Here is a 20,240-nt window from a genome sequence, read left to right as displayed (position 1 = left end):
GCCGCCCGCCCCGCGCTCGGAGACCGCGAGGGGCCGAGCGGGCCGCGTGCGGTGGTGCAGCGGGGGAGGGGAGCCGGAGCCGGCCGCAGCCCGCTCCCCGCGCCGGGCGGGGGGCCGGGGCCCCCGGAGTGCGGGGGGGTCAAGGGTCAGAGGGCGGCGGCGGGGGCGGAGCCAGCGGCGGGCGGATGGCGGCGGCCGCCGCTCCTCGTCGGGGGCGCTGAGGCGGGCACGCGGGACCGGGGCGCTCGGCGGCGGCGGCGGCGGCGGCGGCGGCGGCGGCGAGCGAGCAGGGGCCGCGCCCAAGATGCACAGCCTGGCCACGGCCGCGGTAAGTGGCGGCGGGGCCCGCCGCTCCGCTCCTCGCGCCGGGGGCCCGGCTGCCGCCCCGCGGCCCCTCGGACACTCGCCTCCCCCTTGCGCCGCGGTGAGGACGGGGCCCCGGGCGCGCGCCTCCGCCCGCTCCGCCCGCTCTGCCCGCTCCGCCCGCAGCGGCGTCGGGGCGCCCAGGCCCGGGGCCTAGCGCGGCCCGGCAGCGCCCGCGCCCCGCAGCCCCTCGTCGCCCCGCGCGTTTCCTCCCTTTGTCAGCCCGGGCCGGCCCTCGCGCGTTTCCGTAGCAGTCGCGGCCGAGGGGTCGGTGCCCCGGCGACCCCGCCGGCCCCCTCGGGGCCGCCCGCGTCGAGATGCTGCCCTCTCCTTCTCCAGCCCGTGTTACAGATGAGGAAACTGAGGTAGACGGGGCGGAGCGGCGTGACTCGGCCGGGGTCGCCCAACCGGCGGGGAGACGCGAGGCCTCCCCGCCCCGTGCCGGGGTGCAGCCTCGCCGCCTCCCCCAGACTCCCGCCCCCTTCCCCTCCTTAGGGACCCTGTGCGCGCCAGGGCTTACAGGCACGGTTGCTAATAATAATAATAATAAATACAGGTTGAATTACTCCATTTCACAGATTAAGTGGCGCGACTGATGACGGAAGATAAATGGCACGACTCCCATTTGGCAGCCGAGATACAATAGGGCGCAAATAACGACCCCACCAAACCCACCAAACGGTGCTTGGCGGCCCTGCTCGCTGATCTTGTAGTTACTAGGTGAACAGACGTGCTAAATCCCTGGCCCGAATGACGAGAACAGAAAAGTGTTAGTTTGTTTAAATGTAGATGCTTTTTTCCCCCCCTAAGATATAACTTTATGAAGCAAGATTGTAACCTAGAATTAATGTTATTTTTCCCAAGAGAAATCCCTCCCCTCCTTTTGAGAAACAGTACTTCTACCGAAATATACTTTGTTCAAAATTAGATCTAAGATGTTAGGCAAGTTGCTTAATCTCTGATTTTAGACTAGGAGTAATCATGCATATTTGTTACTGCTTTACAAAGGTAGTACTGTAATAAATGGCCTAACTCACTTTTTCCATGCTTGGTGTTTCCTAGCAGAAGTATTCTGTAAATCCAAGGTGCTACCAAGTCCATCTGGTTCAGCGCTTGCTTTAACCACAAACTTGTATTTATTGGAAAACAAAACCACAAATTTATGTATTCAGCTTTATGCATAGAGGTTTATGGTGATAGTTGATTACTTTGTGATTATAGAACCAAGAAATATTGATTCTTGAATTTTATTTGAGAATGCTGTTGAGATGCTTTATTTTAGCTCATGATCCATTTCTGGGTAGATGAGGTTTCTTTTTTCCATCTTTAATTCACAAAATGACTTTGTTGCTACTTAGTATATTTTTGTAATAGCAAAGAAGATTAGAAGCAGCCAGGAGCACCCCACATGGAATTTGTTGACTCTAGTCTAATATATGGGATATTACTTAAATATACATTTACTTGCCTTCACACATTGCCAGTGTGCTCTGTATTTTTGTCTCATTCTTCTTCTGGGGATTCTTTGTGTCCCTTTTGAAGATTGCACACTGACTTGGGCTTATTCTGAGTTTCAGAACAGTAATCTCCTAAGATTACTGACTTTTCTCCTTTCTTTTTGTTCTTTCTTTCTTTGAAAGCTGAAAGTTTTATTTGACTCTTAAATCCAAAACAAACTAAAGGTAGCTCTCTTCTTTCCTTATCCCTATACCATAACAATACAAGGTACATTGTTTCTGTTATATTCTTTAACTGTTTGTCAGTTGGATCTAAGCTGAGTGATGAAGTTGGAGTTCTTAGATTAATTTACTTTTCCATTATAGGGCAAAATGTTATTCGCCAGTCTTGCCACAAAAAAAAAAAAGAAAGTGGTGCAATATTTGAATTGTAAATCTTCAAGGTAATTTTTTTTTAAAAAAAATTCCCTTCCACTAAACACCACAAAAACCCTTCTCTTCTCCTCCTCCCTTCTCCTTTATATAACTGAAAGTGATTTAGGGCACCAAACTTCCTTAAGTTTGAAAAAATTTACCAATCAATGGCCTATATTTCTTCATGTGCAGAAAAACGAATCATCTAAATCTATGTTTGTGAAAAGTATAACAATAAAAAAGTCACATTCATGTATTTCTTTACAATTTAGGAAAAATAGGAATGAAAAAAGCATTGTAAATTAGTAAATTTTAAATTCCCATTTCTTTGAAGCATGACATGTTTCTTGGATTGTGCTTTGAGATACTGTAATAATATGGTAAGGACCCAGATTAATGATTTCATTTTTCAGATTCTATTTTTAACATGAAGTTGAAGACTAAAATTAAAGTTTTTACCTGAAATCCAAACTCTTGATTCCCTTCTGAACTTTTAACCTGATGGAACACTAATAAGTTTCTACCCTATGCACATAATGGGGAGCAATTCTCTAAAAATAACTTTTTAAATCATCTTTTGCTCTTGAGTTCAGAGCCTGTCTATGGTGGTGTAGATAGGGCAAGTGCTTTTATTAGCTGTTGAAAAAAGAACAGGCTTGCTTCCCCGTGATTCCATAAGGATCATCACTGATCAGTTCACAATGTAGTCCATACCAAAGCAATTAGAGAAGCACAAGCTGGAGCTCCATGATATTTCAGTCCATTTAGCAGAGCACTTTGTGGTTCCTTTGGCAAAGGCCTATGAAATGATATTGAGCTTCCCATTTGTATCCAAGGTATCTATTTATAAAAGTAGTTCATGTTGGGGAAGGGAGTAGATGGGAGTCTAAAAGTCTATCTTTTTACCTAAAAAATAAAAAAAAAAGTCTTTTCAAAGTCTGTCATTAATTTTGCTCCAGGATAAGTCAGTTTCTTCAGTTCTGTGTTCCATATTCATAAAATGGTGTCACTAGCCTCCCTCTGGTGGACATAGGTAACAAAAGTAATTTAAAATGTTATGATTGCATCTACCTAAGAAATCATTTTTTTCAATCTCTCAGTCCCCCATTTTATAGATGAGGACTCTGAGAAGCGGCTTTATCAAGGTCGCACTACTATTTATGATTCAGACTAACCAGTTGACACTTCCCTTCAACTTAAGTACTGAATCACAGGCATCTAAACCTGTTTTCCTACGTACAAACATTAATAAAATTTATTTTCTCTGTTTGCTTTTTGCCCTTGAAGCCTGTGCCTACAGCATTGGCTCAGGTGGATAGAGAGAAGATCTATCAGTGGATCAATGAGCTGTCCAGTCCAGAGACAAGGGAAAATGCTCTCCTGGAACTGAGTAAAAAGCGTGAATCTGTTCCTGATCTTGCCCCCATGTTGTGGCACTCTTTTGGTACTATTGCAGCTCTCTTACAGGTGGGTATGATAGATTTCTGGCAATTTAGTCTTGTTCATACCTATCTCCCAGCATTTCCTAATTGAATAGGAAAGGGTATCTTCCATGATTTACCAGACGATTTTCATAGCAACTTATTCATGGGAATAAGAAAGAGCTAGCTCCTGAGATGTCTTTCATGTAGCTAAGAACATGAGTATAATTATAGGCTTGTGGAAGTAAGATTTGAGACCTGAAAAAGTTATTATGGTAAAGAAGTAGCTGCAAACTTGTATTTCCAAAAATGCTTACCTGATGATAGAGGGATCCTTGTTGAGAAATATGGGTAAAGTTTTTACCATCAGATAGGACATGAGTAATGAAGAGAGACGATTGAGTTTTCTCACTAAATAATTTTCAAAGCATTTTTGGTTATTTCCCCTATTCTAGAGTATTAATTATTGATATAATTAAGTCATCAGCACAGGACGGAGTATTTCCTGTTATGCATCCTTTTTAGCTGTAGCCCAGAGTGGATTTCTTTATGCCTAAATGTAAAATGATAGTAAATTCTGTAATCAACTATACTACCTTTTCCTGCATATGGATTACTGCTAAAACATTAAAAAAAGCTTTGCATTAAAAAGTAGTCTTTTCATTAATCTCAAACTCAATTAGCATTTTAATGTTATCATTAGTTGATTTGTACTATGATCTAAATCTTTGTAAGGATTTTTTTCCCCCTAAGACTTGTTAATTATGCATTCCTCTAAATAGGGAGACAAAGGACAAGATAATTTAGAGGATTAAGGATCTGTGGATTGTTGAATTCTGGAGGTTATCTGGCCCAGCCCACTCCTTTGACAGATCCGGCTGCTTCAGTGACTTGCCTGAGGCCATACAAGTAGTGTATTTTAGATGTCATTTGTAAGGGTTTTCAGAGCCTGTATCAACTGGTTTCCTCCACTCTTTCCAAGTTACCATGCTGCCTTCTGGAGGGAAGATGAACAGACTGTAGCCTTTAAGGTCCGTGGCCAAGCTGAGAATAGTAAAATGAAAGAAAATTGGAGAGGAGTGGGAGGGCAGGGCAAGGTTTGGACAGAGTTTGGTGTCCTGCTTTGGAGCCGATTGTCAGAGGACAAGAGATGAACAGGACTAGTCTTTAGAGCTTTAGAACCTTGCGCATAAGGTTCTAAGTATTCCCTGCTAACCTAGTGCTATTTCATTTTTAGGAAATTGTAAATATATACCCATCTATCAATCCACCTACCTTGACTGCACATCAGTCTAACAGAGTTTGCAATGCTTTGGCACTATTGCAGTGTGTGGCATCACACCCAGAAACCAGGTGAGTGCTTTGGGTGGAATGGGATTCATATAATGCTTAATTTGGAGGTGAGGATTAATGTAAATGGGTGTGGTTTTTTAATGACATTGTCCCAGAAGATATAGTAGTAGTATATTATGTAACAGAAATAATATTAATAGCTAGCTAGCTTTTATGGAATGCTTAATGAATATGATTTCATTTTATCTTCACAACAACCCTGGAAGGTAGATACTATTGTCCCCATTTTACAATTGAGAAAACTGAGTCAGAAAAAAGTTAATTGACTTGCCTGGGTCATGTAGTCAGTAAATATCTAAAGACAGATTTGAACTCAGGTCTTCCTAATTCTGGATCCAAAGTGTTATCTATTGTGCCACTTAGCAGCCTGATGATAAGGAAATAAATCTCTTTGCCTTTCCAGGGGTTAAGGTCCATTGTAAATACTCTCAGACTCTTATTATGTTGATTAAACTTGCCAAATTGCTTTCATTTTTTTAATGACGGTTTTGTTTTGTTTTTTGCCAAGGAGGGGCAGGGGTATATAAGAGATGACTGAGTTGAGGAATGGGATATGTTCAGAAATGAAGATAATCTTTAAAAAATACATAAAACATTTTAAATATAATTTTTTAAAAAGTTGATGCTGCTTACAATTTGCTTCTAGACGTGAACTATGTCTACATTTTGGGGGGGAAGGGGGAGTGGACTCTTAACTATCTTTGTTGATCAGATTAGGTACATTCTGCCATATTGATCCTAAGGCTACTATGGGCATTCAACATTAACTTTATTCAGTATTCCTTCCTTTCTCCTTTTGCAATTCCCATATCTACAGAATTAGAGAATTGTATTGATGATGATCACCTTTGTGTGTTTTATTTTTTAAAAATAAAATTATTTCAAAGCCTTGTGTATTTGCTGATAATCTTCAGAGCTGACTCTAAAGTATTTCTATTCATGGAAAATTCCATTTTAGTCACTCTTTTTAAAGCTAAGCATTAGTTATATTACTCATTTGCAAATTATAAAATAAGTTCAGTAAACCTGTATTGGGTGCCTTCTACCTGCAAAGAACTATTCTAATACTAGAGATGAAAAATATTTTTAAAAATGGTTCCTTTTGATCGAAGAGAGGGAAGTAGTCAGATATGACACTTTTGAGGAGGGACAGGGTGAAAAGAGAGAGAGTAGAATAAATGGGGGTAAGAAGAAGAAGGTGGAGGGAAATACAGCTAGTAATAGCAACTGTGGGGGAAAAATATTGAAGCAACTTCTCTGATGGACTTGTGATAAAGAATGCAATCCATCTCAAAGACAGAGATGATAGTGTCTGAATACAGACTGAAGCACACTGGTTTGGTTTGTTTTTTTTCCTCTCACTTTAGTTTTCTTGAAGTTTCTCTTTTTGTGGGAGGAGGGGGAATTATGTTTACTTTTACAAGACTATTGTAGTAATGTGAAAAAATAAATACACTGAACAGAATAGGAAAAAATGGTACCCTAAAGGACCTTAAAAATAGAGGAATGGTATGCACACAAATCACTGTGATAAAATGTAAAAACATAGGTAGTACTTTCACCTAGGAAAAGCAGAAAAGGCTTTATGGAGAAAGTTGGCACCATAGTGGAGACCCTAAAAGAATAGGGAATGATGAGGAATACAATTCAGGCATCAATGGTAAGTCTACCTCAATTCTGGGACAGGAAAAGGAACTGTTAGGAGTACTATTTCACTGATTAGAGAATAGAAAGAGTAATGTGATATGTAGAGAACTGTAAACAGACTCTTTTAGTCTTCTACGGCAGCCTAAAACTAGGTACTTTATCCTACTGTAGGCAGAAGGGATTCAGTTTTATGGTATGAATGAATTTGTTAGAACTATGTTACAACAGATGACTCTGAATGGGAGAGAGAGAGAAAAGGATATTTTTTGAAAAAAGTCAATGTAAAAAAATTAAATAAAAAATAAAACGTTTTTATATGTACAGTCATACACTTATATATGTGTGTGTGTATGAATGAATGAAGGTTAAAAAAGAGAAAGCAAAAAATTATTCATGTTTCATAATTGGGAGGATAATGTCATCATAAATAAGGAAGCTAGCCCAAGTTAATGTATCTAGACTTCTATTTACTGTTTAAATGGGGGGAAATTGCTAGAGTATTCATTTGAATGCTATTGTCTATAACATAAAATAAGATAGACCACTTCTGTCCCAGAGTCTAGGAAGTAAAAGCATTTCTACAACATATTTCTTTTTTCCTTTTTTGGTATTTCATTTTTGTTTTCTCTAATGTTTTTAGCTAATGTTAAACAAATAGACTATAGAAGTCTTCTTTTGTTGGCTTCAGTTTTATATACATTGACCTAAAGGTGACAGCAGAACATCTAGGTGGAAGTCCTCCAGCAGACAATAGAAATTCAGGACTAGAGATCTGGGGGGGGGGGTGCTTATACATATACTCATACCATACATGTGTGTATACAGCTTTATATTAGCATTTACAAGCTGAGTATATCCTCTTGATAGTGGTTTTATCTAAAACAATTAGAGTGGATGAAATCTTTAAGAAAATTTAGGGCAAAGAGATGAAGATATAGCCTTGAGGAACACTCACAGTTAGGAAGAAGGGAAATGAGCTGACAAAAGTCACCCAAGACTGATTCTCTCTCTCTCTCCCAAGGAAGAAAGCCAAAAGACAACATAAAGGACAAGAGTATTTAAAAATATTAAGACTATCTGAAAAAGTTCTTCTAAGGAATCAAGAAAGAATTTGCACAGAAGTTTATTGAAAATAAACTTGGAAGAAATGAATTTATTCCTTTGTTCTAGTTTAAAAGTCTTTACCTGACTACAATTAAAGGAATTTGTCATAATCTGAAGGGAGGGGATATCATTGAGAATCTTCTGACTACTCAACAGTCATTTATGACCTAAAAATATTTAAAACTGTCTTGATCTTATATTTAAAATTGATCATTTTCTAAAGCGTGGTTACCTGTGATATTGACAGTGCACATTCACTTATCCATTGGATTATTCTAATGAAAGGTGGACCTGAGATTTGTCACCTAAAAAAAAAACTTTCTGAAATAATCATAGATCAATGCTTAGTAGAAACAGTTACGTGGTCATCTTTAAATATGAAAAGTCAACAATATGAACTCTGAATATAATTATTGTTTTCTTTCCAAGGTCAGCATTTCTTGCAGCCCATATTCCCCTCTTCTTGTATCCCTTTTTGCACACGGTCAGCAAGACTCGTCCTTTTGAATATCTTCGTCTTACCAGCCTTGGAGTTATTGGTAAGATATCAGGCTTCTTCCGCATGCCTAAGATCATCATTCTCAATAGGTGATATGAGTCCTTTTCTGCCTCTTATTGCTTATTCGCCCAAATTCATTTCAGTTTTATAGATTATGCCTATTTCTGGAAATAAACAAAAGAGAAAATCACATGGGCCATTTATCACACACCATTCTGAGAAACTGGAATTTGCTATTATATGGTCCTAGGAGAGATCAAAAGAGATTAATAAGATTGTAGCAATAGGATTTCATTTATTGAGTAGAGGCAATCTTAGGGAAATATAGTTTCTTTTGTTCTCCCTTCTATACACACACACACACACACACACACACAAACACTCACACACTCTCTCTCTCTCTAATTCTGGGACTGATTTCTCCTATTTATCTAGCCAGATGCTCACAATGCCCAAGTTAATGTATCTAGACTTCTATTTACTGTTTAAATGGGGAAAAATTGCTAGAGTATTCATTTGAATGCTATTGTCTATAACATAAAATAAGATAGACCACTTCTGTCCCAGAGTCTAGGAAGTAAAAGCATTTCTACAACATATTTCTTTTTTCCTTTTTTGATATTTCCTTTTTGTTTTCTCTAATGTTTTTAGCTAATGTTAAACAAATAGACTATAGAAATCTTCTTTTGTTGGGAGTCTTTTCATTCAAATTTAACTACTGACCAGTGAGAATTTGTTAAAAGAGAGCCGTAAACCAATATTAAAACGAGTAATAAAAGATTCTGTAACCTTAGGGTCAGGAATAGCTTACTTTCTAGGACTCATGTTTCAAAGACATAGTTGTACTTTGTACAATTCTAAGACAAGATGATTCATTGATTCAAACACTGTTAGTATATGTTGATTTGTATGAGATTTCTTTACCTTAATATCATATGAGTTAGAAATACTTTCCAAATCAAACACTTCTGCTTCCAAGCTATAAAACTACTTAATTTAGCCTTTAAATGTCAACATATCTCCTGGACAACAAAAGAAGATATTCACTAATCAATTTGTACTTTGCTGCTTTCTTAATCTGTTGCATTGTAATGATCCATTTGTGGAAAGTTAGAAGGGGAAGAGCATTCAAAGCAGCACTGTTAGACTGTTTCCTACCACATCATAAATGTCTTCTTCATAGAAATTGAGCTTGTCAGATCACTCAAAAAAATAATGTTTGAGGGTCCATCTCTCATGGCTTAGGAGTTGTAGAGAGGTTGAGTGTGGAACTTATTTATGATTGTAATCTGTTATGGAATTTAATATGGAATGTAGCCATTGGTAGTGGTGGCCTTTGCAACTCCTGTTTTTTGGTTCCAATAAATAATACCATTGTTTTAGGAGGGGGAAAATGTATGGCCCTTAGACATGCCATGTAGCACATTCTTGGTGTATTGCCTAAGACTAGGTGCTTGACTCCAGGATTCAAATTATTTATATATAATATTAAGACAGCATCACTGACCTCTACAGTTATGCTTCTTGGGCTAGAAGCACAAAGAACCTTAGAGATTGTCTAATATTCATGGGTACAGTTATTAATAACTTTAGATAGTGTTTTTTCTTCTATATCACATTTCTTTAAAAGGTGAGGCAGAGACCAACTAAATAATTAGCTGTCATATCTAAAGATACTTGTGCCCACTAAAAGGCTAGTTTCAGAATGCCCCCCCCCCTTTTTCAACCAGATATATTCTAGGGCTAGAGAGCAGCATTTTCCTCTCTTAACTATAACTCAAGAAATTCCAGGGAAAGTTAGGTCATGGCTCTCTATTTAAAGATCTTAATTTAATTGACAATCAAATGATGGGCCTTTGCTTAGGGGCTTCACCTTTGATTTGTCAGGTGACTGACAGCCTACTCCCCCCCAATTTAATTGTCATTAGGAGCATAGGGATCTGATCTCCACTTAGATACAAACCACAGCTATTGAAATTTTGACCCTGATTATGTTGATGGCTTCTATATTCCCCTGACCAACTGGGCAAGCAAGTCTAGGTGGTTTTTAAGTGGAAACACTCTCTGAAAATAAAGTGCATTTGTCCATAATTCTTTTCTTTAGGGGCCCTAGTCAAAACAGATGAACAAGAAGTAATCAACTTCTTATTGACGACAGAAATTATCCCTTTATGTTTGCGCATTATGGAATCTGGGAGTGAACTTTCGAAAACGGTATGTATTTTCAGTTTAATTAGATTCTTGTTATTTTGGTACTTAGGCATTAGGACCCTTATTCTTTATGTCTATGTCTTCTTAATCTAAGTGATTTAAAGTTTTGGGACCTCTTATGAAACATGTTTTACCCATAGCTTTTGCAAGTTTGATAGAAAACCTTTTTTTTTCTATATTTTTTAATTTAAGTAAAAAAATACTTTGATTCAGATAGATAACTCCAAAGAACCAACACCCCTTTTCCTTGCCTAATTATTACTGTTATTAAGTTTCTTTCCTTATTGAACTTGAGTAAGGAATTACTGAAAGCTCTTTTTCCCTACGACTGAATAGCTGGGGTTGGTATTTCATTAGCTTCACAGGACCCTATTTGGAAAAGGTCATACTGTGATTACACATAACCTGTATCAGATTACTTGTCTTGGAGAGGGAGAAAGGGAGGAAAATGGTGGAACTCAAAATCTCAACAAAAAAATGAATGTTAAAAACTATCTTTACATGTAATTGTAAGAAAAAGAAAAACCCATACTAAAGTTCGCGTCTTTGTCTAAATATTAAAGAGTATTCTACCTTCTGAAATTAATTAGAAGGCAGGAACACTTCATTTTGAACTTTTCCAGGTAAATGGCCCACTTGTGGTTGAGAAAGGATAGCTAATTCTAACCATCTTATAGTAAATGATTTTCAAGAATTTGATTTTTTTCACTGTAGTCCATCATAGTATGGCTTTTGAGATCTTTTACTTTACTACTTTTAGGACTTTGGGCAAGTGACTTCTCTGAACCACTATTTCTTCATTGTTTTAAGTGAGAATGAGGTTATCTTTAATGTTTTCTTCCCAATTCTAAATCCTTAAAAATTGGAACAGGTTAAAAGGGGAAGGCTAGGGGTGGCTAGGTGGCGTAGTGGATAAAGCACTAGCCTTGGAGTCAGGAGTACCTGGGTTCAAATCTGGTCTCAGACACTTAATAATTACCTAGCTATGTGGCCTTGGGCAAGCCACTTAACCCCATTTGCCTTGCAAAAACCTAAAAAAGGGGGGGGGCTAAGAATAATTCAGGTCAGAAAATAGACCTTTTTAATAGATAATTAAAGGCATTTGAGCCTCTAAATTGAACACAGTAAGTCTAAAAGGAGAAATGGATTCATGGTACACATTTTCTGTAAAGTGTATAATGATCAGTTTTTATAATAGTGACAATTATAATGCCAGTTTAGTAACATGGTACTTCAAAGACCATGAAGCACTTTCTTTACAACTCTGAGAGAAATGGTGCTAGCGTTATCCCCATTTTTGCAGATGAAATAATTAAAGCTCAAAGAGATTGTAACTTGCTAAGTAAATGCTAGAATTCAAATTTTTTAATATTACTGGGAATAGTAATACCCTTTCCATTATATCACACTGCATTCTCTATTACTACTGAGGGCTTATAAGTGTTCACTTTAATTTACCAAATATTTCAGTGATAACAGTTTATATGACAATGGTTTCTAGCCTCTTCTGTCCTTGCCTTGCATGGAACTTTGTGGAACTTCCATTGTATCATTAATAAGCTTGCTCTCACACTCTTCTGCACCCTTGGCTACTTTCTCCAATCCCTTGATCCTTTGCATCCCCCATCTGTCTCCTCTGGGTGCTTCACCCTTCAGTTTTACCTCATCTATTATCTCCTGATTTACTGCCTATAAATTCATTTCATTCTCTTCTATTCTAAAACTCAATTTTGACTTTTCCACTCTCTCATTCTGTTGCCTCATCTCTCCTTTATTTTACAGCCAAGATCCTAAAGGGGGGAAAAAAAGTATTATCTCTACTCACTCTACCTCAGCTCTCTACACTCTGGCTTTACCAAGCCACTTGGCTGAAATTACTCTTTCCAAAATTACTCCCATTCTGTTCATTAAGTCTGATCTTTGTCAGGACACCTCTTGACTTTGACAGTTTTAGACACTAGTGACACCCCCCCCCCATGCTTCCTAAATCCTCCTTGTTCAGCTTTTGTAGCACAGCTTTCTTTGTGGTTTCTCTACTGGTCTTATGTAATCCTCTTTCGTCTCTCTCTCACCTAATCATTATCCAAGTCTTCCCCTCTCAAATTCTGACATAGGCACTTGGAGACCTAGAGACTCTCTTTCTTGGTGGAGTCATTGGCTCCCATGAATTCAGTTATCATCCCAACTCTTTATTATTTACGAAAGTGAATTATTACATTCATTTTTATAAGATTTTTGAGTTCCAAATTTTTCTCTCCCCCTCCCCTGCCTAAAACAGCAATTTGATACAGATTATACATATGCAATCATGGAAAAATAACTTTATATGCACTTTCCTCTCTCCTTAAAGACACCACATTAGAAGCAGGAAGGTCTGGAGTTCAAGTCCTATCTTTGACAAAGATTGCCTTACAGAACCATGGTCAAGTTTAACTTTCCAATGCCCTGACAAATTTTCTTTGATTTATAGTTAAGTTAAAGATGTTTTCCCTATCTGTTGTTCCCTTCACTGATATTATCACATGGATCTTCCCTCTTCTCTTGTGCTCCAAGTCCATATTGTCAGGTGCCTACAGTCCATATTTTCATACTCACCATCATCTTGACCCCAAAGTGCCTCTTTCCCTCTAAATCTCCTTATTCTTATTGAGGGAACTTCCTTTTTCCTAGTTACCCATATTAGTTATCCTTGACTCTGTCTCCTTCCTCCCTGCCCCATTCACTTGTCAGATTTTGTTATTGGCAAAATGTCTCTCACATCCACCTCCCTTTCTCCTGTGGCTTCCATCCTAGTTCAGGTTTAATTGACTTTTCTGCCAGTCATTCTTCTCCCTGATCCAATCTTCACATCAGTCCTGCCTAGTGGCTCTCTATTGCTTCTAGGTAAAACACAAGTTTCTCCACTTGGCATTTAAAGCTTTTCATAACCTTCTTCCCAGGACATGTGCTCATGCACTTTGGACTGTTTGCTGTATCTTGTGCGTGCTATCCCATATCCCATATCTTTGCCTTTGCAGAAGTTATCTAATTTCCTTCAGTATTTAATTCAGGTGCTACTTCCTACAGGAAGTCTTTTCCTAATACCCTAGTTATTATTGCTTTCTCTCCCCTCAAATCATATTGTATTATCTGTTTAAATATCATATCCCTCACCCCACCCCAAAGAATATAAGTTTAGTTAGGGTTCAGAGACTGTTTCTTGTTTTTTCCTTTGTATCCTCAGCATGTAATAGGCACTTAATAAATACTTGTTAAATGAATTTAATATGAGACAGGAAGAATTTGAACTCGAATTAACGTCACAGGAATTTGATTTCCTGAATATCTTTAAGATGTAAAAATATTCATATTCTCCCAGTCTTCATCTAGAAATGAACACTTGGACTTGAGTCTTGAAGGCCTAGGACCAAATTTCTTCAAACCAGAGTAATTCTTTGTAGCACACAAACCTGGCAGGGTCCATGATGATTGTCTAAAACTACTTTTGCAGGTCAGCTCTCTGTCCATTATCCTTGAATAACCTCTGTTAACTTGAATTATGTATTTAGCATCAGCTCTCTCTATTAGCTGTGCATCTTCTCTGCTCTCCCTTGAAATGTGGAGCCCTAAATTCTCTGATCATTTTATCATAACCAACAGAACTTTTAGAGGGAGTAGAAGTGTTTTAAGGCATTTGACATCTCCCAAAACTAGACTTGTTTAATTTATTTTACACTAGGTCGCCACATTCATCCTTCAGAAGATTCTCCTGGATGACACTGGATTGGCCTATATATGTCAGACGTATGAACGGTTCTCCCATGTTGCCATGATCTTGGTGAGGTCCTTCGCCTATCATCCCTTTTACTTAGATTCTGAGGACTACAGCTTAATCCCTTTCTTATTGGGACTAGGCAATGTGAGGCCTCCATTTGGAAGTAGCTTTTTGGAAACTGAGTAGTAGAATGCATTTGCTATATTTTGTTTTTAATTTTGGGGAAATAGGGTAAGATGGTCCTGCAGCTGTCCAAGGAACCTTCTGCCCGTCTGCTGAAACATGTGGTCAGATGTTACCTTCGCCTTTCAGATAACCCCAGGTAAACATTTAGAGGATGTGTAAGGAATTAAGGGAAAAACCACAAAAATTATTGCCCTACACTATTAAGTCCCAGCTTCCCTGTATCCCAGAGTGAAACCGTAAAGGACACAGCTGTACTGTACTTTTCTAAGGTCAGAGTTTTCAGAATATCTTTTAAAAATACAAAATACCGATTTCAGTCCAGATCTGAAATGGCAAATGATTATCATCTAGCCCATCCTTGACTTAACATATTTTAGTCATTGCCCCAGAAAGATGGGAAAGACATTTAGAAATACCTGGCATCTTCACGATCCATCTTCTCAGTTGTGTCCCACATTGCACTCTGGGATCATAGAAGCAGTACTTCACCTCATTGTGTTTTCGAATCTTTCTTTGTTGGGTCTAAATAAACCACTTTGCAAATACTGTACTCATTAGAAATATTGACCTGTAGGTGCTGACACTTGGATTAAATCCATGTCTCTGGAAGTTATGACTCCAGTTTAATTCTGAATTCAGCCTCTAGTCAGTGGGGTAGAGTCTGGCTACTTCTCCAAAGGTTTGTTTCTTTGGAAACTCATCAGCTGAGGCTTACCTATTTAAGCCAGAGTTTGAAAATCTATTAATTTTTAGTTCTACAAGTACATAGCCAAACTAAGTATAGAAAGGCCATAGGTGATTCCGTCTAAATCAGAACTAGAGAATAATACTTAATGTCTCTCATGATTTCATAGCATTCTGTTGAAATACCTAAATTCAGAATTAAGCAGAATTGGAACAAACTCAATCTTTTGTTTATTTTTTTTCCATCAAACTCTATGAGGGTGTTTTGAGTTCTTAAACTACAGGATGGGGAGCAGGCAGGTGGCCCAGGTGAGCCCCGGGAATGGGAGTATGGCTGAGGGGTGGATGGTTTTGTTGCCAATTTAAGCTCCCTGTAGATGGTCTGGAGCCCATGTCTATAGGTGAGGCCCTGGCTGCCCTGTGCATGTGGGCTTATTTGTGGTTCTCTCGGTTGTTGTTCTCCACTGTAGGGCTCGGGAAGCACTCCGGCAGTGCTTGCCTGACCAACTGAAAGACACCACCTTTGCCCAGGTGCTCAAAGATGACACCACCACCAAGCGCTGGCTTGCACAGCTGGTGAAAAACCTGCAGGAAGGCCAAGTCACCGACCCCCGAGGCATCCCCCTGCCCCCTCAGTGACCTTCCCCATTCCCTCCCATCTTCCCCCAACCTGGGGAAAGGGAGGGAGAACCATCGAGGAAAGCAGCTCAGGATTTTACCGCTGACCTCAACGCCAAACCGCACTGGAGAAAAGGGACAGACCCCACTGAGGCAGACCGGCGCCATCCTGGGCCACCCTGAAGATCCGGCCTCGTTCCGCTGCTCTGAGGAACGGGCTCCCCTCCCAGCACCCCTCCCAGCCTGGGGGGGGTGCGACACCAGCAAACGCATAGTACAGCATGCCCACCACTCCCCTCCTCCCTCCTTTCTCCTGTTCTCTGACAGGGAAGGGACCTAGTAACAGCAGCTGCAGCCTAGGGCATGGTGGGTGCCTGGGACCAAGCCATGTGGCGTTTCTCATTTTTGCCTTCCTATGAGACTCGAGTCATGTCTCTTCATCCTCTCTCAGTGGTGTTTTTTGTTTTTTCCCTCAAGGAGAGAGGTGTAAATAGTGGGCAGACTGAGATGTTCAGCAAAACTTTGTCACTTGGTACTGTTTACAAGTCTTTTAGCAACACATGCTAAATCAAAAAGTTGGTCCAGGCATTAGTTATGTCCCTTTTGACAAGCCAGTAATAAGCTTCTTTGAGCCATTTGGAGGTAGGGGAAGGGTAGGAGGGGGTGAGAAGCCAGGGAAAAGCCCGAGGACAATAGAAGCCCACCACCATTATTGCTCCTTGACCCTCCACTCGAGTGCTACTGCCCACTCCCTCCTGCCTCTGTTTTCCCTCCTTGGAGAAACCTGATTTCTGGCTCAGCTGCTAGGTCCCTCTCACTGTCTGCTCCTCCTCTAAGAGAATGTCCTGGAATTGCCTGGGGTGGGCATGGGCCTGGATTTTTCCCTTGGAATGCTTGGTCAGAGGGGAAGGCTTGAGGCAGGGGCCTGGGCCCAGAACCCAGTCTTGGCTCTTGGGCACTCCCTCACCGTTGTACTTGAATCAGTATTAGCTAGCTGAGTCTGCTTTATGGAGGATCGAGGGCAGGGCCCTGGGCACTTGATGCTTTGTCCCCCTTGGCACAATATTCCCTTTTTGTCTTGAGAATTACAGGGTTGCCATTCAAAGATTATTTTCCTATTCATACAATGAAAAAAAAAAACAAAGTCCCTTTCCCTTTCTGCCTCTTGTGCCCAGGTGGCTGTGCTTCTACTGTAGTGGTCAGTTTGAAGCAGCCTAATGCCCAGCCAGATGAAGGGCCCTCCACGATCCTATCCAACAGAGGGTTGGTGAAACCCCCCCATCCCTAGAGGGCAAGGGACTGTTTCTCTTCCCAGCTGAGATAGCTTCAAGTGCAAATTTGAGGGTGGAAGAGTCACAAGGATCAGGCTCACAAAATGTGTCAAAGGCGATTTTGCCAACCCAAGGGCTCTTTAAGACCGACTTTCTCAAAGGGAGCTGGTCTCACTGGTTGGCCTCTGCCTCGCTGCCACCTCCAGATCATAGGTCTGTTAGACCTTGTAGCAGACCCAGAGCTAGAGTCTGTGTACTCGCTGACTTGGCTACCTTCTAGAAGGACGGGAAGGACGCCTGCTGTGCATGGTCAAAACCCGAGGGGAAGGGGGGAGGGTTGTCTGAGCCATCTGATTCCATTCTACCCCCTGTCCTCTACCTAGCAGGAGAGGAGGCCCACAAGGGAGCCTGGATCCCTGCCAACTTCACTCTTGCTGAGCCAAAGGTTTTCCACTCCCCCCCTGCTGGGGAAGCAGTTGTCTTCTCTCCTCTCTTTTGGTGCGTTGGCCATCTTACTGTGCCAATAGTGTCTTAACTCTTGCCCCATTTTCCCTCCCCAACCAGCCTTGGACCCCATGTAGGAGGCAGGGAAAAGATGGGTATTATTCCTTGCAAGTTGGTTTTGATTTCATGTATGTAAAAAAATACCCCATTTTGTGTTTTTTCATCCCAACAGGATTGAAATTAAACATGCTTCTGTTTTGTAAATTTTTTTTTAATTGGGAGATTTTTATCTGTGTATTTATGAGACACCTCAGAACTCTGGTTGCATGACCTAATCTTCGGAGGGGTTAGTATTCCACTTTGTACTGTATATGAGCCACTCTGAGAAGAGGTGGGATGCCTACCTGAAGAATAAAGGCCACTTGAGAGTCAGACAGGAGGTGTATCTTTCTGCCTGACCCCCATCTGTGCTCTAGGGACAGATGGCCCCCTGGCCTTACTGTATCCAACCTGCTCTATCCTGAGGGGATCATCTGGTAACTGCCAGTGATGTGAGCATCGAATAATTCTGTTGTGCTTTAACCTTCCTCTCCCTCGGGAGACAATCTCAGTGCCTACTTTGCTTCAGTCATGTTTCCATGTCTTATACATACTTTCCTGGCCTTTGGAAGGCTGCCTGGTTCTCTGGGGCACAGTTAAGCTTTACTGCCAGCATGTTTGGTACCCTCTGCAATGGCCTAGGATGACTTTAAACTAAGGAATCAGTGGTGCTGGGAGAAGGGGGTTGCCACAACCTCACAATTTCCAGGATAATTCATTTTCACCATTTGTCCTTTTTGGAACATGTCAGCCCCACCCTTCAGAATGACTTGAGGCTGGTTGAAAAGATTCAAAATTGTTAGTGCTGAGTGGGAGCTGTTAGCTGAAATGAAGAATAGATATTTACCGTGGTTTTTAATAGGGTTTTGAAAGCATGTTAAAGAAATGTGTCTGGGGGTAGACTGCTAAGAAAGGGGGGCTGAGTGTGAATAGGCCTTCTGAGCTGCCAAAACGGCGAAACTGGGAGGCGAGGACATGGGTGGGCACTCTTCTCAGGAACTTTAAGCTGGCAAGATGAAACTTCATTTTAGTGGCAAGACCCTAGAAATTCTAGTCTTGGGATTCCTTGGGAACCAAAATACCTTCCGACCTCATGACTCCCAGCTCTAGACATACTTGAACCAGGTCATATTAAAGTAGAAATTGAAACCTTCAGGATCCATTTTCTCATCTGGTATCACTAAAGGTGAAGAAATTAGGTTGATATGGAGGAAGCTGGGGATACAGGGTGGTGGTGGTGGAGCTTTCTGCCAACTATTCTGCTAGACTTAGGGACTCATAAGACCTCTCCTGGGCACAATTCCCAGAAGATCCCTGGGTTACTGCCGTCCTGCTCAAGTTTCTGGCCCTTTTAATAATAGACAACAATGGGGGAAGGGAAAAAAACAAGACCCTGGGACATGTTGGGACCTTAAATCAGATGAATAGTCACTGAACCAGGGTCCTGTTTATCTTCCCATTTTCTGCAGTTGGCACTCTCCCTACCATTCCTTCCCTCTGGGATTGTGTTCACCAAAGGAGGCAACGCAACCTAGCTGAAAGAGCACTGGATTGGGAATCTGAAAACTGGTTCTCATCATTGCTACACACAACTAGTAAACTGGCCTCGGCTAAATCAATCACTTTCTCCTAAACTTCTATTTCTTCATACGGAAAATGGACTTTGGATCAGATGACATCTAGGAGTCTTTGCAGTTCCAAAGTCATTGTATTTGAGTGTCTCCCAGAATCTCTTTTTTTTTCTTTAGATTTTTCAAGTCAATGGGGTTAAGTGGCTTGCCCAAGGCCACACAGCTAGGTAATTATTAAGTGTCTAAGCCAGATTTGAACTCAGGTACTCCTGACTCCAAGGCCAGTGCTCTTTACACTTGTGCCACCTAGCCGCTCCCCAGAATCTTTCCTAGTTACCTAGAAGGGAAAGATTTGAGCATGGCATTAAGATTAAGGGGGAAATGGAGACTGGAAGAGGTGGACTTACATATATTGAGCTTCTGCAGAGATCTGGGGTGGATTTCCAGGGGAGTGGGTTAGAGACAGGGACAATAAAGTTTAGAGACAGATCAGGACCAGAGCTCCAGGAATAAGACTCCTGAGAGGATTGTGAAGGAGGCCTATCACATTGACTTTCAACCTCCCTCTGGTCCCTTTTTCCTATTGATGGCATGCTCTTCACATCTCATGGACTTTTCCCATTACCCATATCCTAACAGAATCTTAGGAATCTGGTCAATTTAAATGACAAATGCAATTTTTTTGAGAGGGTCCCCACCTTGATTTTGTTGATTCAGGGAACTGTAAAGTAACTCCAAATTGACTGCTCTACAACTTAAATAGTCTTATAAAGTATAAATACTGTACACTTTCCCCATGGTGCTTATCTTTTAATAGGGTATATATCTTTAGCTAGAAGAATAAGGTTCTTATGATAAAAGATTAGGAATATTGAGGATAATTATGGAGAATATATTTGAAGGTTAGGAGATGTTTTCTATTGCATTGAAAATCATGCCATATAGATAATTACCTGTTATGTCTACAGTGAAGGCCAATTTTCCTGGGAAGTTTTCCTGAAGCCTTTTGCAGGTTTCTTATAAACAAGGAGGAATGTGGGTCCGCTTTGTGCCCTTAGCTATTGAGTCCCTGACCCTTGTTTTGTAGCAACCTCTGGGTTAACATCATGACCCCCTCATCTTTTTTTACCAGGTAATCTGGTCT

At 40.8% G+C, this 20,240-nt stretch overlaps 1 protein-coding gene across 2 annotated transcripts; it reads left to right on the top strand.

Annotated features, from left to right (window-relative positions):
- The first annotated feature begins 264 nt into the window (after positions 1-264).
- On the top strand, positions 265-17,694 carry CNOT9 (CCR4-NOT transcription complex subunit 9). 2 transcript variants are annotated; one of them, XM_074191363.1, is made up of 8 exons: positions 265-328; positions 3,522-3,701; positions 4,893-5,008; positions 8,189-8,298; positions 10,363-10,472; positions 14,188-14,286; positions 14,454-14,545; positions 15,564-17,694. In XM_074191363.1, the coding sequence occupies exons 1-8, from the start codon at positions 305-307 to the stop codon at positions 15,730-15,732; spliced, it is 900 nt and encodes a 299-aa protein (XP_074047464.1). In that variant the 5' UTR covers positions 265-304; the 3' UTR covers positions 15,733-17,694. The 2 variants fall into 2 exon arrangements, with proteins under 2 accessions (XP_074047464.1, XP_074047463.1); XM_074191362.1 differs by lacking the exon at positions 265-328 and adding an exon at positions 587-728.
- The last annotated feature ends 2,546 nt before the right edge of the window (positions 17,695-20,240 follow it).

This window comes from Macrotis lagotis, chromosome 6 (genome assembly GCF_037893015.1).
Source record: "Macrotis lagotis isolate mMagLag1 chromosome 6, bilby.v1.9.chrom.fasta, whole genome shotgun sequence".
Classification (NCBI taxonomy): domain Eukaryota; kingdom Metazoa; phylum Chordata; class Mammalia; order Peramelemorphia; family Peramelidae; genus Macrotis; species Macrotis lagotis.
Note: the sequence above shows the minus strand (reverse complement) of the source record. Positions and strands in the feature narration are given on the sequence as shown.